The sequence below is a fragment of the Entelurus aequoreus genome, linkage group LG10, assembly GCF_033978785.1.
Source record: "Entelurus aequoreus isolate RoL-2023_Sb linkage group LG10, RoL_Eaeq_v1.1, whole genome shotgun sequence".
NCBI classification, from domain to species: domain Eukaryota; kingdom Metazoa; phylum Chordata; class Actinopteri; order Syngnathiformes; family Syngnathidae; genus Entelurus; species Entelurus aequoreus.
In genome coordinates, this window is record NC_084740.1 from 9,775,170 (window position 1) to 9,788,949 (window position 13,780).

General features: G+C 41.5%; 1 protein-coding gene across 1 annotated transcript in view; it reads left to right on the forward strand.

Annotated features, from left to right (window-relative positions):
* The first annotated feature begins 1,232 nt into the window (after positions 1-1,232).
* LOC133659107 (extracellular calcium-sensing receptor-like) overlaps positions 1,233-13,780 on the forward strand; it is a 33,477-nt gene continuing 20,929 nt past the window's right edge. The window contains exons 1-4 of the mRNA XM_062061842.1: positions 1,233-1,290; positions 5,119-5,344; positions 5,409-5,703; positions 11,635-11,721. Of these exons, the coding sequence (XP_061917826.1) occupies positions 1,233-1,290; positions 5,119-5,344; positions 5,409-5,703; positions 11,635-11,721 (666 nt within the window). The remainder of the gene's footprint in view (positions 1,291-5,118; positions 5,345-5,408; positions 5,704-11,634; positions 11,722-13,780) is intronic.

Below are 13,780 nucleotides of genomic sequence, written 5' to 3' on the forward strand. Positions count from 1 at the left end.
GTTCCAAAAAAAGCAATCAAGATTGTACGTAATCCAAAATCGACATCAATAATACAGAAAACTATCGTCCCACGGCACCGTCATCGTCTCCTGCATCGTCGCCTCCGCGACCTCCAGCTTGCCTGCCGCACAAGCAGCCACCAGGCGCCCGCACGTGGCTCCCTCAGTGGCCAATTCATGGACGCCCCTTGCGCCAACAGCGGCGACGCGCAGGACTTGGGCGTAAAACTCTTCGGCTGCTAAGGTTCTGGCGCCACTCACGTCCGCCTCCTCATCGGCCACAAATATGGCCGTTCCGTGGGCGACCTCCTCGCCAGTTGTGGCGGCGTTCGACTCGCCGCCGCCACCTGACTTGTCCCCGTTGGATTCAGGGACACTTGGCATGGCGACCCACAACCAAGTCTTCCCTCCGCCCTCCCATGACTTTGAACTGGTTCTGGGTTTTTTTCTTTCAGCACCCCTGTTTTTGTGTTCCTTGTTGCCATGGGTGCAGGAGATCAAAAAGTTGCTTTTTATGCGATGTGATCTTCAGCCAAGAAGTCGAGTGATTTCCTCGACTTCTTGTGGGTTTCTCTTGAGGGACATGTTCGCACTGACCAGTCAGCTATGGCGAGTCCGGTCCAACAGGATCCTGTGACTTTGAACTGGTTCTGGTTGTTTTTCTTGGGACATATGGAATCCGTCCCTTAAGAGGGTGGGGGGGGGGCAGGCATAGCTGACCAGTCAGCTATGCCAAGTCCGGTCCAACGGGATCTAGCCAGCCTTCTCTCTGCTCGCGGCTTAGCGCTTTCCCAAAAGCGAGCAAGTCCAGTCCCTGATCCAAGAAGCACTAACAATCCTGAAGGTTTGTGTTCCAAAAAAAGCAATCAAGATTGTACGTAATCCAAAATCGACATCAATAATCCAGAAAACTATCGTCCCACGGCACCGTCATCGTGTCCTGCATCGTCGCCTCCGCGACCTCCAGCTTGCCTGCCGCACAAGCAGCCACCAGGCGCCCGCACGTGGCTCCCTCAGTGGCCAATTCATGGACGCCCCTTGCGCCAACAGCGGCGACGCGCAGGACTTGGGCGTAAAACTCTTCGGCTGCTAAGGTTACGGCGCCACTCACGTCCGCCTCCTCATCGGCCACAAATATGGCCGTTCCGTGGGCGACCTCCTCGCCAGTTGTGACGGCGTTCGACTCGCCGCCACCACCTGACTTGTCCCCGTTGGATTCAGGGACACTTGGCATGGCGACCCACAACCAAGTCTTCCCTCCGCCCTCCCATGACTTTGAACTGGTTCTGGGTTTTTTTCTTGGGACGTCTGGAATCCGTCCCCTATGGGACGTGATGATCCCTTGTTTCTGTTTCAGCACCCCTGTTTTTGTGTTCCTTGTTGCCATGGGTGCAGGACATCAAAAAGTTGCTTTTTATGCGATGTGATCTTCAGCCAAGAAGTCGAGTGATTTCCTCGACTTCTTGTGGGTTTCTCTTGGGGGACATGTTGGCCCTGACAAGTCAGCTATGGCGAGTCTGGTCCAACAGGATCGAGCCCGCCTTCGCTCCGCTAGCGGCTTAGCTCTTTCCCAAAAGCGAACAAGTCCAGTCTGTGATCCAAGAAGCACCAAAAATCTTGAGGTTTGTGTTCCAATAAAAGCAATCAAGATTGTCCGTATTCCAAAATCGACATCAATAATCCAGAAAAATATTGTTGTTGCGCGAGAAGCACAAACAACAGCGTGACCGCGTTTTTAATAAATGTTTCCCAAATACAAAATAATTAAGGACGCTAAATATGTTGTTTTTGAAGCAAATACCAATATTCAAGACATGACAACCAATAACTTAAATCTAAATTTGACCAACAATAGATATTATTAACTGTAGTTTGTGCACACCTGGAGGTAAAAATGTGTCAAAGAAAAGTGGATTTGACAAACTTTACCTGTAGATTAGTTGACAAAATCCAGTATCTTCAAGATAGTCAAGGGCAGGTCGTCCATGATAAAATCAGAAATTGCTTCAGCCCTCGGGTTACCTCTGCCAAACTTTTTGCACTTTTCAAACGCTGAGGCGAAAAGAACAACCCCCCGGGCTTTCTTCATGGCTGGCTTTGGGGAAGCTCCTTTAGCAGCAGGCTTCTTTTTAGGCTTTTGAAACACGATTATAAAGATATTGGCGTTTCTGGTGGCTGATTGTGTTTGATGTGTTGAAGCACGAGGATTTTTTGGGTGCACAACATTTGGTGCAATAGCACATGAAGAAGTCTATAAGAGCTATTTTTTAAAATGTTATTGAAATAATTGGTGTGATGTCATAATTCCTAAAATTGGACTGATAATTATTATAATTAGCGCTTTCCCAAACGCAAGCAAGTCCAGTCCCTGATCCAAGAAGCACCAAAAATCCTGAAGGTTTGTGTTCCAAAAAAAGCAATCAAGATTGTCCGTAATCCAAAATCGACATCAATAATCCAGAAAAATAGATATTTGGGGTCAAAGTATGGTTGTACGGTATACCAGTACCAGTATAGTATCGCTGGTACTAATGAATCAAAAACGGTACGATACTCTGTTTGAAAAGTACCAGTTCACCATATTTTTTACAGGCATGACGGCGCGTCGTCACGTTGTGACATTGCTGGTTTTACGAGCGGAGGAGCATGTTCGGCAGCGCACACACACGGAGTACTTACAAGCAGACACAGTGTGTAAACAGAAAAAAGAGAACGGACACATTTTGGTCTAAAAACTAAAGATAAAGGTGAAGTTATAACACTGAAAGCCCTCAGGAAGAGGTGCTTTAAGACATGGCTAGCTAGCTAGCGGCTAATGTCCGTCCGCAATCTGCAGTGTTTTAGCTACTTCTAAATCGCTGATCCTCGCCTCCATGGCGACGAATAAAGTGAGTTCCTTACAAGTATCATCCCTGCAGGACGAGGAATAGCTAAACATGCTTCACTACACACTGTAGCTCACCGGGTGGCTCTACACCTGACATCCACTGTAATGATACCAAGTACAGGAGCGTATCTAGTCGATACTACTATGATTACATCAATATTTTTTATCGTCACAAAATCTTCTTTCTTTTAATTCAGGAAATATGTCCCTGGACACTTAAATTATGACCAATGTATGATCCTGTAACTACTTGGTAACATCCAAAACTAATTTAAAGTATGAAACAACAGAAGAATAAGTGATTATTACATTTTAACAGAAGTGTAGATACCACATGTTGAAACGGAAAATAAGCAGATAATTACAGTAAATTAACAAGTGGATTAATAATCCATTTGTACAGCTTGTCCCTCATAATTTAGACAAAATAATAGAATATAAATGACACAATATGTTACTGCATATGTCAGCAGACTAATTAGGAGCCTTTGTTTGCTTACTTACTAATAAAAGAAAAGTTGTCTAGTATGTTCACTATTTTATTCAAGGACACAATTGTTCTTTGATTGCAATAATAAACATATGTTTAATGTACCCTAAGATTTTTTGTTAAAATAAAGCCAATAATGCAATTTTTTTTGTGGTCCCCTTTATTTAGAAAAGTATTGAAATATATTTTGGTACCGATACCAAAATATTGGTATCGGGACAACCCTAGTTCAAAGGGTCACCATAATGACATAGTAACTGCACAGGCAATTCTTAAGTAACTATGGCAGTATTTAAATCTGTGCACGTGTAATCCAATTCGCGTGTACGTGTACTAATTTGTGTGTCTGTATTTCATACAGTGTGTGCATTCAGATCTGCATAAGTATGTTTTAGATCCGCTTATATATGGTTTAAGTTGTCTGTCTCTAATCCGAAAGAACCCTTTATACGATGTCTACTTACACGTGACTTTTGCAACACTTCTACTGTGTAAGATTGGAGCGAGCGCGTCCCGATTTGTGAGCGTGTAATAAAACGTATGCACGCGCAATCAGAAGTGTGTACATGTAATACAATCTGTGTGTGCCTACATTTTACCACCACACAATTTAAACCAATCAGAAACAAGGTACAGCTGAGGTGTGTGAAAAAGAGACGCCAAGACCCGCCTTACGTTGTTTCTGATTGGTTTAAATGGCGCAGTGTCTTCTGTGGCGGGAATATCGCAGAAGTCACGTGAAAAAAGAAAGCCAATAGAGGATTCCTGCTTCTCGCAGATCATAGATATGCACATTCAGATTGTATTACACCACCGGTGTCAAACTCAAGGCCCGGGGGCCAGATCTGGCCCGCCACATCATTTTATCTGGCCCGCAAACACCTGGAAATGATATGCGTCAATAAAGTACTTCATATTTTCTCACTAAATGTAAAAAAAATTTTCATGTCGTATTTGCTGATGTTGCTCTATTGTTGTTGTTGTTGTTACTGTTGTGTTTGCTGTTGTTGTTTTTTGTCTCTCCGTCTAATCCCCTCCTGTCCCCACAATTTCCCCCTTTGTCTTCCTTTTTTTCTCTTCTATCCCCTCCTGCTCCGGCCCGGCTGCACCAAATGATAATAGAAATGCATTTAATAAAGCCAAATACAAGTAAGGCAACAAGAGATGTATCCTACACTTCTCTTTTGTAAAGTAAATCTGAACAGCCGATATGGGCATCTACATCAACTATATGATTTGCCTGAGAAGCTGAACAGGACAAAAAAAAAAAAAAAAAGAAATACTGTCCTAACATTTGCTTGCATGTGTCGTGCATGTGTCATGTGTGTGTCATGTGTGTGTCATGTGTGTGTCTTGTGTGTGTGTCCGCCTGTCTCTTCCCATCACTGAAGGTTGAGTTAGGCCGCTCAGCATGACATGGCGACATGACACTGCTTCCTTGTTATGGTAGTTATTTACTTTGCAATCGAGGTTTCCTTTTCCATTGATCGCTTGGGAAATGTGTTGACTTTGACATTGATGACTTGTGACAGGGGGCATATTCAGTACATATTAGGCTGCGGATTGGGGAGTCCTCACACTTTAGTGAAGCGCCATGGAAGGTGTCCACTGAATATTACTCTATAATTTTTTAACACAGCGAGCATATTCATCAAGATTTGCAGTCATTCATTTGCTACCGGGGAATTTTTTCGGGCAATATGTTTCGGGTGTGGATGAAGCCCGGTTTATCGCGTGGCAGGACAGCACTTGTACTGTGGAGTGTCCTGTGGTGGGCCATGTCGATGCCCCACAAATCCCGCCAAGACCAGGAGCAACATTGTGACGGTCATCCCAGGTTCTATGAGCCTGCCGGTGCTGGAGAAGGAAGGGGACATCGTCCTGGGAGGACTCTTCTCTCTACATGATATGGTGGTGGAGCCCAGTATGACCTACACCTCCAAGCCTCCACCTACACAATGCACCAGGTACACAGGTGAGAAGGTGATAACAATGACATTTACGTTGACATTACTTCTTTTGTACTTGCAGATTTAACTTCCGGACATTCCGCTGGATGCAGACTATGATATTTGCTATTGAGGAGATTAACAGGGAGGGCAAACTCCTTCCCAATGTGACTTTGGGATATAAGATCTATGACTCATGCAGCACCCCTCACCAGGCTCTCAAAGCTACTATGGAACTGATGGGCAGCCATACGGCGGAAAGTGGGGTGCAGGGTCCAAGCCGCTGCAAAGGGGCTGTACCTGCTGTGATAGGGGATGGAGGTTCCACCCAGTCTCTGGTAGTGGCCCGCTTCTTGGGAGTCTTCCATGTGCCTCAGGTGAGACCAGATAATATCATTTATTGCCAAAAGTGAGAATTTTTGTAATACCATATTTTCTGGACCAACGGATTATAAGGCGCACTGCCGATAAGCGGGTCTATTCCGGTCTTTTTTCATACAAAAGGCGCATTAAAGGGGTCATATTATGATTTTTTTTTCTAAATGTAAAACACTTCCTTGTGGTCTACATCTACATAACATGTAATGGTGGTTCCTTAGTCAAAATGTTGCATAGATTATGTTTTACAGACCATTTTGAAGTCGCTTTTTGTGGGCGCCGTTTTGTGGGCGGTCTTATTTACGTGGCTCATCTTTGGCAGCGTCTTCTCCCCGTCGTATTTGTTGTAGCGGTGTAGCGTGCAATGACGGGAGTGGAAGAAGTGTCAAAAGATGGAGCTAACTGTTTTAATGACATTCTGACTTTACTTCAATCAATAACGGAGCAGCATCTCATCTCATCCGTGGCTCACTAGTGCAACAACAAGGCCGGAAATGTGTACCATGAAAAACCGTCTGGCCGGAACGCTCTAATAACTAAAGTTCCTTGGGTGAATAATGTAAACTCACTACACCGGTAGTTTTTAGTGCTTCCATAGCTAGATATAAGTTAGAACTTTATGCTACTTTATATTAGAAATGGCAACAGCAGAGGATAAATGTCCCATAACAAGAAGATAGAGGAAAAAGAAGAAGCTTATCGACTGCGGCATCAGCACGGACTACAGTGGCGGACCTGCACAAATTTTCAGGACTTATGCAGATCTCAAATACACATCAGCAGGTAAGAAAAGTTGGTTTTGCATAATATTGTGAAACAAAACGCCAGATAATATGTCTGCTAATGGGTGATATTTTGTGGTCCTTATACACACACCAGAGTAATACTTGTATCTCTGACTACGGTAGCCGTAATGGGCCGGTGCGGCTTCAAAGTCGTACTAAAACATTTTGACAGATTTTTGAGTGCCGTGCTTTATTTTCAATGGAACATTTAAAGTTTTGGTGTTGTTTACTGGCGTCATATTGCAGTCTACACGTATCTCTTATGTGTGACTACCATCTACTGGTCACATTTATCATTACACCATGTACCAAATTAAATTGCTTCGAGGTCGGTAAGCACAACCAGAATTATCCTGTACATTAGGCGCACCTGGTAAAAAAAGACTGACGAAGTTGAGGAATGTTCATCAAACACTTATTTGGAACATCCCACAGGTGAACAGGCTAATTGGGAACAGGTGGATGCCGTGATTGGGTATAAAAACAGCTTCCATGAAATGCTCAGTCATTCACAAACAAGGATGGGGTGAGGGTCACCACTTTTGGAACAAATGCGTGAGAAAATTGTCGAAGAGTTTAAGAACAACATTTCTCAACGGGCTATTGTAAGGAATTTAGGGATTTGACCATCTACGGTCCGTAATATAATCAAAAAGTTCAGAGAATCTGGAGAAATCACTGCACGTAAGCGGCAAGGCTGAAAACCAACTTCACTGGTTTTGGGTGTTGTATGAAAATATGGATACGGTGCTGACTTAGACGCAGCTCGAAAGACATACCGTAGAAGTACACTGTAATTATTACATTACTTCATACAACTACCGCAAATGCTAGTATTACATTCTAGTGTATTGTTGTTATACAATATATCCGATGTAAAAGTAAAAAGGCATGTTACATGTTAAAATTCTGCTGTTTTTGGAGGTGTAAGCACCATTGAAATTGTTTAAATTGATTTCAAAAGTGGACGTTGATTTGAGATATCAGTGTTTTGAGTTAAGAGTGCTGTCACAGAACTAATTAAGCTCATAAATTGAGGAACTGCGCTACTGTATAAATTACACTCAATTCCTTTTTTAAATCAATTCAATTAAATCACACCCGTTGAGCTACTTTCCACTAAAAGTGTGCCCAGAATAGGGTTTTATTACAATTTTGTAGCAAATAACGTTTTGAATATTGAAATTGAAGCTACACAAATAATATATTTGATCACTACATTTCTGCATTAAACTAGTTTAAAAGTGTACACCTACAAAAATGCCCCAATCTCCATAATATGAATGTACCCTCTCCTTTAAGAATAGAATTGTCGTAGCACTAGGACAGGGGTCGGCAACCCAAAATGTTGAAAGAGCCATATTGGACCAAAAAAACAAAAACAAATCTGTCTGGAGCCGCAAAAAATTAAAAGCCATATTACATGTGTTATGAGATATAAATTTAATTAAGAGGACTTAAAGGAAACTAAATTAGCTCAAATATAGCTACAAATTAGGCATAATGATGCAATATGTACATATAGCTAGCCTAAATAGCATGTTAGCATCGATTAGCTTGCAGTCATGCAGTGACCAAATATGTCTGATTAGCACTTCACACAAGTCAATAACATCAACAAAACTCACCTTTGTGCACTCATGTACAACGTTAACAGTTTGGTGGACAAAATGAGACAGAAAAAGAAGTGGCATAAAACACGTCCTAGAAAGTCGGAGAAAGTTATGCATGTAAACAGACTATACGGTGAGTTCAAGGACCGCCAAAATAAGTAGGACAAAACGGCGCTCGCCAAATACTTGAATCAGTGAAGCATATTTAATATAAACAGTGTGATTTATAACAATTACGGAGGGTTGTGTCATGTTTGTCCTCCTACAGAAACCATACTAAAACAAAAAAAATTATTTTTTTTCCCCTCATCTTTTTCCATTCTTCATACATTTTTGAAAAATCTCCAGAGAGCCACTAGGGCGGCGCTAAAGAGCCGCATGCGGCTAGGACGGGGGTCGGCAACCCGCGGCTCTAGAGCCGCATGCGGCTCTTTAGCGCCACCCTAGTGGCTCTCTGGAGATTTTTCAAAAATGTATGAAGAATGGAAAAAGATGAGGGGGAAAAAAATCTATTTTTTTGTTTTAGTATGGTTTCTGTAGGAGGACAAACATGACACAAACCTCCCTAATTGTTATAAATCACACTGTTTATGTTAAATATGCTTCACTCATTCGAGTATTTGGCGAGCGCCGTTTTGTCCTACTTATTTTGGCGGTCCTTGAACTCACCGTATAGTTTCTTTACATGTATACATTTCTCCGACTTTCTAGGACGTGTTTTATGCCACTTTTTCTGTCTCATTTTGTCCACCACACTTTTAACGTTGTGCATGAGTGCACAAAGGTGAGTTTTGTTGATGTTATTGACTTGTGTGGAGTGCTAATCAGACATATTTGGTCACTGCATGCCTGCAAGCTAATCGATGCTAACATGCTATTTAGGCTAGCGATATGTACATATTGCATCATTATGCCTCATTTGTAGCTATATTTGAGCTCATTTAGTTTCCTTTAAGTCATCTTAATTAAATGTATATCTCATGACACATGTAATATGGCTTTTAATTTTTTGCGGCTCCAGACAGATTTTTTTTTGTATTTTTGGTCCAATATGGCTCTTTCAACATTTTGGGTTGCCGACCCCTGGGCTAGGAAGTGCATGGTATACTCCACTACAGTATATTTTTTTGTGAAACAGGCGGAAAATTACACTCACCTGACCTTTCATAGTTACAAAGCTAATCATGCTCAGTTCAGTTTGCTTTGGTTTTCCACACTGTAATCCAAATATCAACTACTAATATATTTTATTTATTATAAAATATTATATTAATTACAGTCGTGGTCAAATATGTACATACACTTGTAAAGAACATAATGTCATGGCTGTTTTGAGTTTCCAATAATGTCTACAACTCTTTTTTTTTTTGTGATAGAGTGATTGTAGCACATACTTGTTGGTCACGAAAAACATTCATGAAGTTTGGTTCTTTTATGAATTTGTTATGGGTCTACTGAAAATGTGACCAAATCTGCAGGGTCAAAAGTATACATACAGCAATGTTGATATTTGGTTACATGTCCCTTGGCAAGTTTCACTGCAATAAGGTGCTTTTGGTAGCCATCCACAAGCTTCTGGCAAGCTTCTGGTTGAATTTTTGACCACTCCTCTTGACATCAGACCACATAACTTTCCTCCACAAGGTCTTATCTTTGTCCATGTGATGTCAGATGAAACAAAAATTGAGCAGTTTGGCGACAATACCCAGCAATATGTTTGGAGGAGAAAAGGTGAGGTTGTAGCGTGAAAGATAGACAACTTGACGTATAGTTGACACACAAAAACGTGTGCGTCGTTTATTAATCAAAGCACAAGCAAGAATGAACGCTTTCATCACAAACACTCAAATATCGCGGGAACAACAAACCCCCACCTTTGTGAGAATCTACTGAGGGCCACTTAAAGGGGCCGCGCCGAATTACTCGCTCTTAACTGCACACAAAGAACAACATCGTCATGTACACAATAGAACAGTACAGTGAATGATGATGACAAAGTCAAATAACAGGTGTGGTGAATTATGTCCTTAAATCAACCGCTACAAGGTCTTTAATCCCAGGAACACCATGTCTACCGTCAAGCATGGTGGTGGTAGTATAATGCTCTGGGCCTGTTTTGCTGCCAATGGAACTGGTGCTTTACAGAGAGTAAATGGGACAATGAAAAAGGAGGATTACCTCCAAATTCTTCAGGACAACCTAAAAATCATCAGCCCGGAGGTTGGATCTTGGGCGCAGTTGGGTGTTCCAACAGGACAATGACCACAAACACATGTCAAAAGTGGTAATGCAATGGCTAAGTCAGGCTAGAACAGGGGTCGGCAACCCAAAATGTTGAAAGAGCCATATTGGACCAAAAATACAAAAACAAATCTGTATGGAGCCGCAAAAAATTAAAAGCCATATTACATACAGATAGTGTGTCATGAGATATAAATTTAATTAAGATGACTTAAAGGAAACTAAATGACCTCAAATATAGCTACAAATGAGGCATAATGCTGCAATATGTACATATAGCTAGCCTAAATAGCATGTTAGCATCGATTAGCTTGCAGTCACGCACTGACCAAATATGTCTGACTAGCACTCCACACAAGTCAATAACATCAACAAAACTCACCTTTGTGCCTTCACGCACAACGTTAAAAGTGTGGTGGACAGAGTGAGACAGAAAAAGAAGTGGCATAAAACACGTCCTAGAAAGTCGTAGAAAGTTATACTTGTAAACAAACTACGGTGAGTTCAAGGACCGCCAAAATTAGTAGGACAAAACGGCGCTCGCCAAATACTCGAATCAGTGAAGCATGTTTAATATAAACAGTGTGCTTTATAACAATTAGGGAGGTTTGCGTCATGTTTGTCCTCCTACGGAAACCATATTAAAACAAAAACTTTTTTTTTTTTTCCTCATCTTTTTCCATTTTTCATACATTTTTAAAAAAGCTCCTGAGAGCCACTAGGGCGGCGCTAAAGAGCCGCATGCGGCTCTAGAGCCGCGGGTTGCCGACCCCTGGGCTAGAATGAAGGTTTTAGAATGGCCTTCCCAAAGTCCTGACTTAAATGTGTGGACAATGCTGAAGAAACAAATCCATGTCAGAAAACCAACAAATTTAGCTGAACTGCACCAATTTTGGCTACAAAAAGCGCCTTATTGCAGTGAAACTTGCCAAGGGACCAAATATTAACATTGCTGTATGTATACTTTTGACCCAGCAGATGTGGTCATATTTTCAGTAGACCCATAATAAATTCATAAAAGAACCAAACTTCATAATGTTTTTTGTGACCAACAAGTATGTGCTGCAATCACTCTATCACAAAAAAAATAAGAGTTTTAGAAATGATTGGAAACTCAAGACAGCCATGACATTATGTTCTTTACAAGTGTATGTAAACTTTTGACCACGACTGTATATATTATATTATAAATATTAATACAATATTAAAGATAGCGTTTTAGTTTTGCATAGTGCAACATTTTGTTAAATTAACTTATCTTTACATTTTTTCTGTGTTTTGTCTCTTTCAGGTTAGTTACTTTTCTAGCTGTGCTTGTCTTAGCGACAAAAATGAGTTTCCTGCTTTCCTGAGGACCATGCCCAGTGACTTCTTCCAAGTGAGTACAGCAAACTGAAGACGTATTTCCAATTTCAATAAAAAAATGTACCATTTTCTTTTCGATAAGTCATGGTCATGGGATGGATATCACATGGCTGCCTTTGAAGACACGACCTGATAGTGAGGGGTGTCAAACTAATTTTTAGCTCAGGGGCCGCATGAAGGAAAATCCATTCCCAAACGGGCCGGACTGGTAAAATCATGGCATAATAACTTAAAAATGAAGACATTATTTTCTTTGTCTTACTTTGGCCAAAAATAGAACAAGTGCATTCTGAAAATGTACATAGTATAAAAAAATCCTCTTGGCGAAACACTTGACATACACTACCGTTCAAAAGTTTGGGGTCATCCAAACCATTTTGTGGAATAGCCTTCATTTCTAAGAACAAGAATAGACTGTCGAGTTTCAGATGAAAGTTCTCTTTTTCTGGCCATTTTGAGCGTTTAATTGACCCCACAAATGTGATGCTCCAGAAACTCAATCTGCTCAAAGGAAGGTCAGTTTTGTAGCTTCTGTAACGAGCTAAACTGTTTTCAGATGTGTGAACATGATTGCACGAGGGTTTTCTAATCATCAATTAGCCTTCTGAGCCAATGAGCAAACACATTGTACCATTAGAACACTGGAGTGATAGTTGCTGGAAGTGGGCCTCTATACACCTATGTAGATATTGCACCAAAAAGCAGACATTTGCAGCTAGAATAGTCATCTACCACATTAGCAATGTATAGAGTGTATTTCTTTAAAGTTAAGACTAGTTTAAAGTTACCTTCATTGAAAAGTACAGTGCTTTTCCTTCAATAATAAGGACATTTCAATGTGACCCCAAACTTTTGAACGGTAGTGTAAGTTGAAAACTCTGAGGAAAAAATTGGTGCAGTTTAAAAAAACACCATGAAGAACACAATGAACTTAGACTTTGTCTCAGTGTTTTCACAAAGCCATTGAACTTTAAGCACTTCCTGTTTAGCATTCTAACTAGAGAAGTCCGATAATGGCTTTTTTGCCGATATCCGATATTCCGATATTGTCCAACTCTTAACTACCGATTCCGATATCAACCGATACCGATATATGCAATTGTGGAATTAACACATTATTATGCCTAATTTTGTTGTGATGCCCCGCTGGATGCATTAAACAATGTAACAAGGTTTTCCAAAATAAATCAACTCAAGTTATGGAAAAAAATGCCAACATGGCACTGCCACATTTATTATTGAAGTCACAAAGTGCATAATTTTTTTTAACATGCTTCAAAACAGCAGCTTGGAATTTGGGACATGCTCTCCCTGAGAGAGCATGAGGAGGTTGAGGTGGGCGGGGTTGGAGGGGGTGGGGTTTAGGTGTGTGTGTGTGTGGGGGGGGGGTTAGGGGGTGGGTATATTGTAGCGTCCCGGAAGAGTTAGTGCTGCAAGGGGTTCTGGGTATTTGTTCTGTTGTGTTTATGTTGTGTTACGGTGCGGATGTTCTCCCGAAATGTGTTTGTCATTCTTGTTTGGTGTGGGTTCACAGTGTGGCGCATATTTGTAACAGTGTTAAAGTTGTTTATATGGCCACCCTCAGTGTGACCTGTATGGCTGTTGACCAAGTATGCCTTGCATTCACTTGTGTGTGTGAAATGCCGTAGATATTATGTGATTGGGCCGGCACGCAAAGGCAGTGCCTTTAAGGTTCATTGGCGCTCTGTACTTCTCCCTACGTCCGTGTGCCACTCCGTACAGCGGCGTTTTAAAAAGTCATACATTTTACTTTTTGAAACCGATACCGATAATTTCTGATATTACATTTTAAAGCATATATCGGCCGATAATATCGGACTGCCGACATCTCTAATTCTAACGTTGGCAGTTTATTAAAAGTTTTTGTTTTGTTAACCTGCGCAGTGGCCTTGTGGTTAGAGTGCCCGCCCTGAGCTCGGCAGGTCGGGAGTTCAAACCCCGAGTCATACCAAAGACTATAAAAATGGGACCCATTACCCCCCTGCTTGGCACTCAGCATCAAGGGTTGGAATTGGGGGTTAAATCACCAAAATGATTCCCGGGCGCGGCCA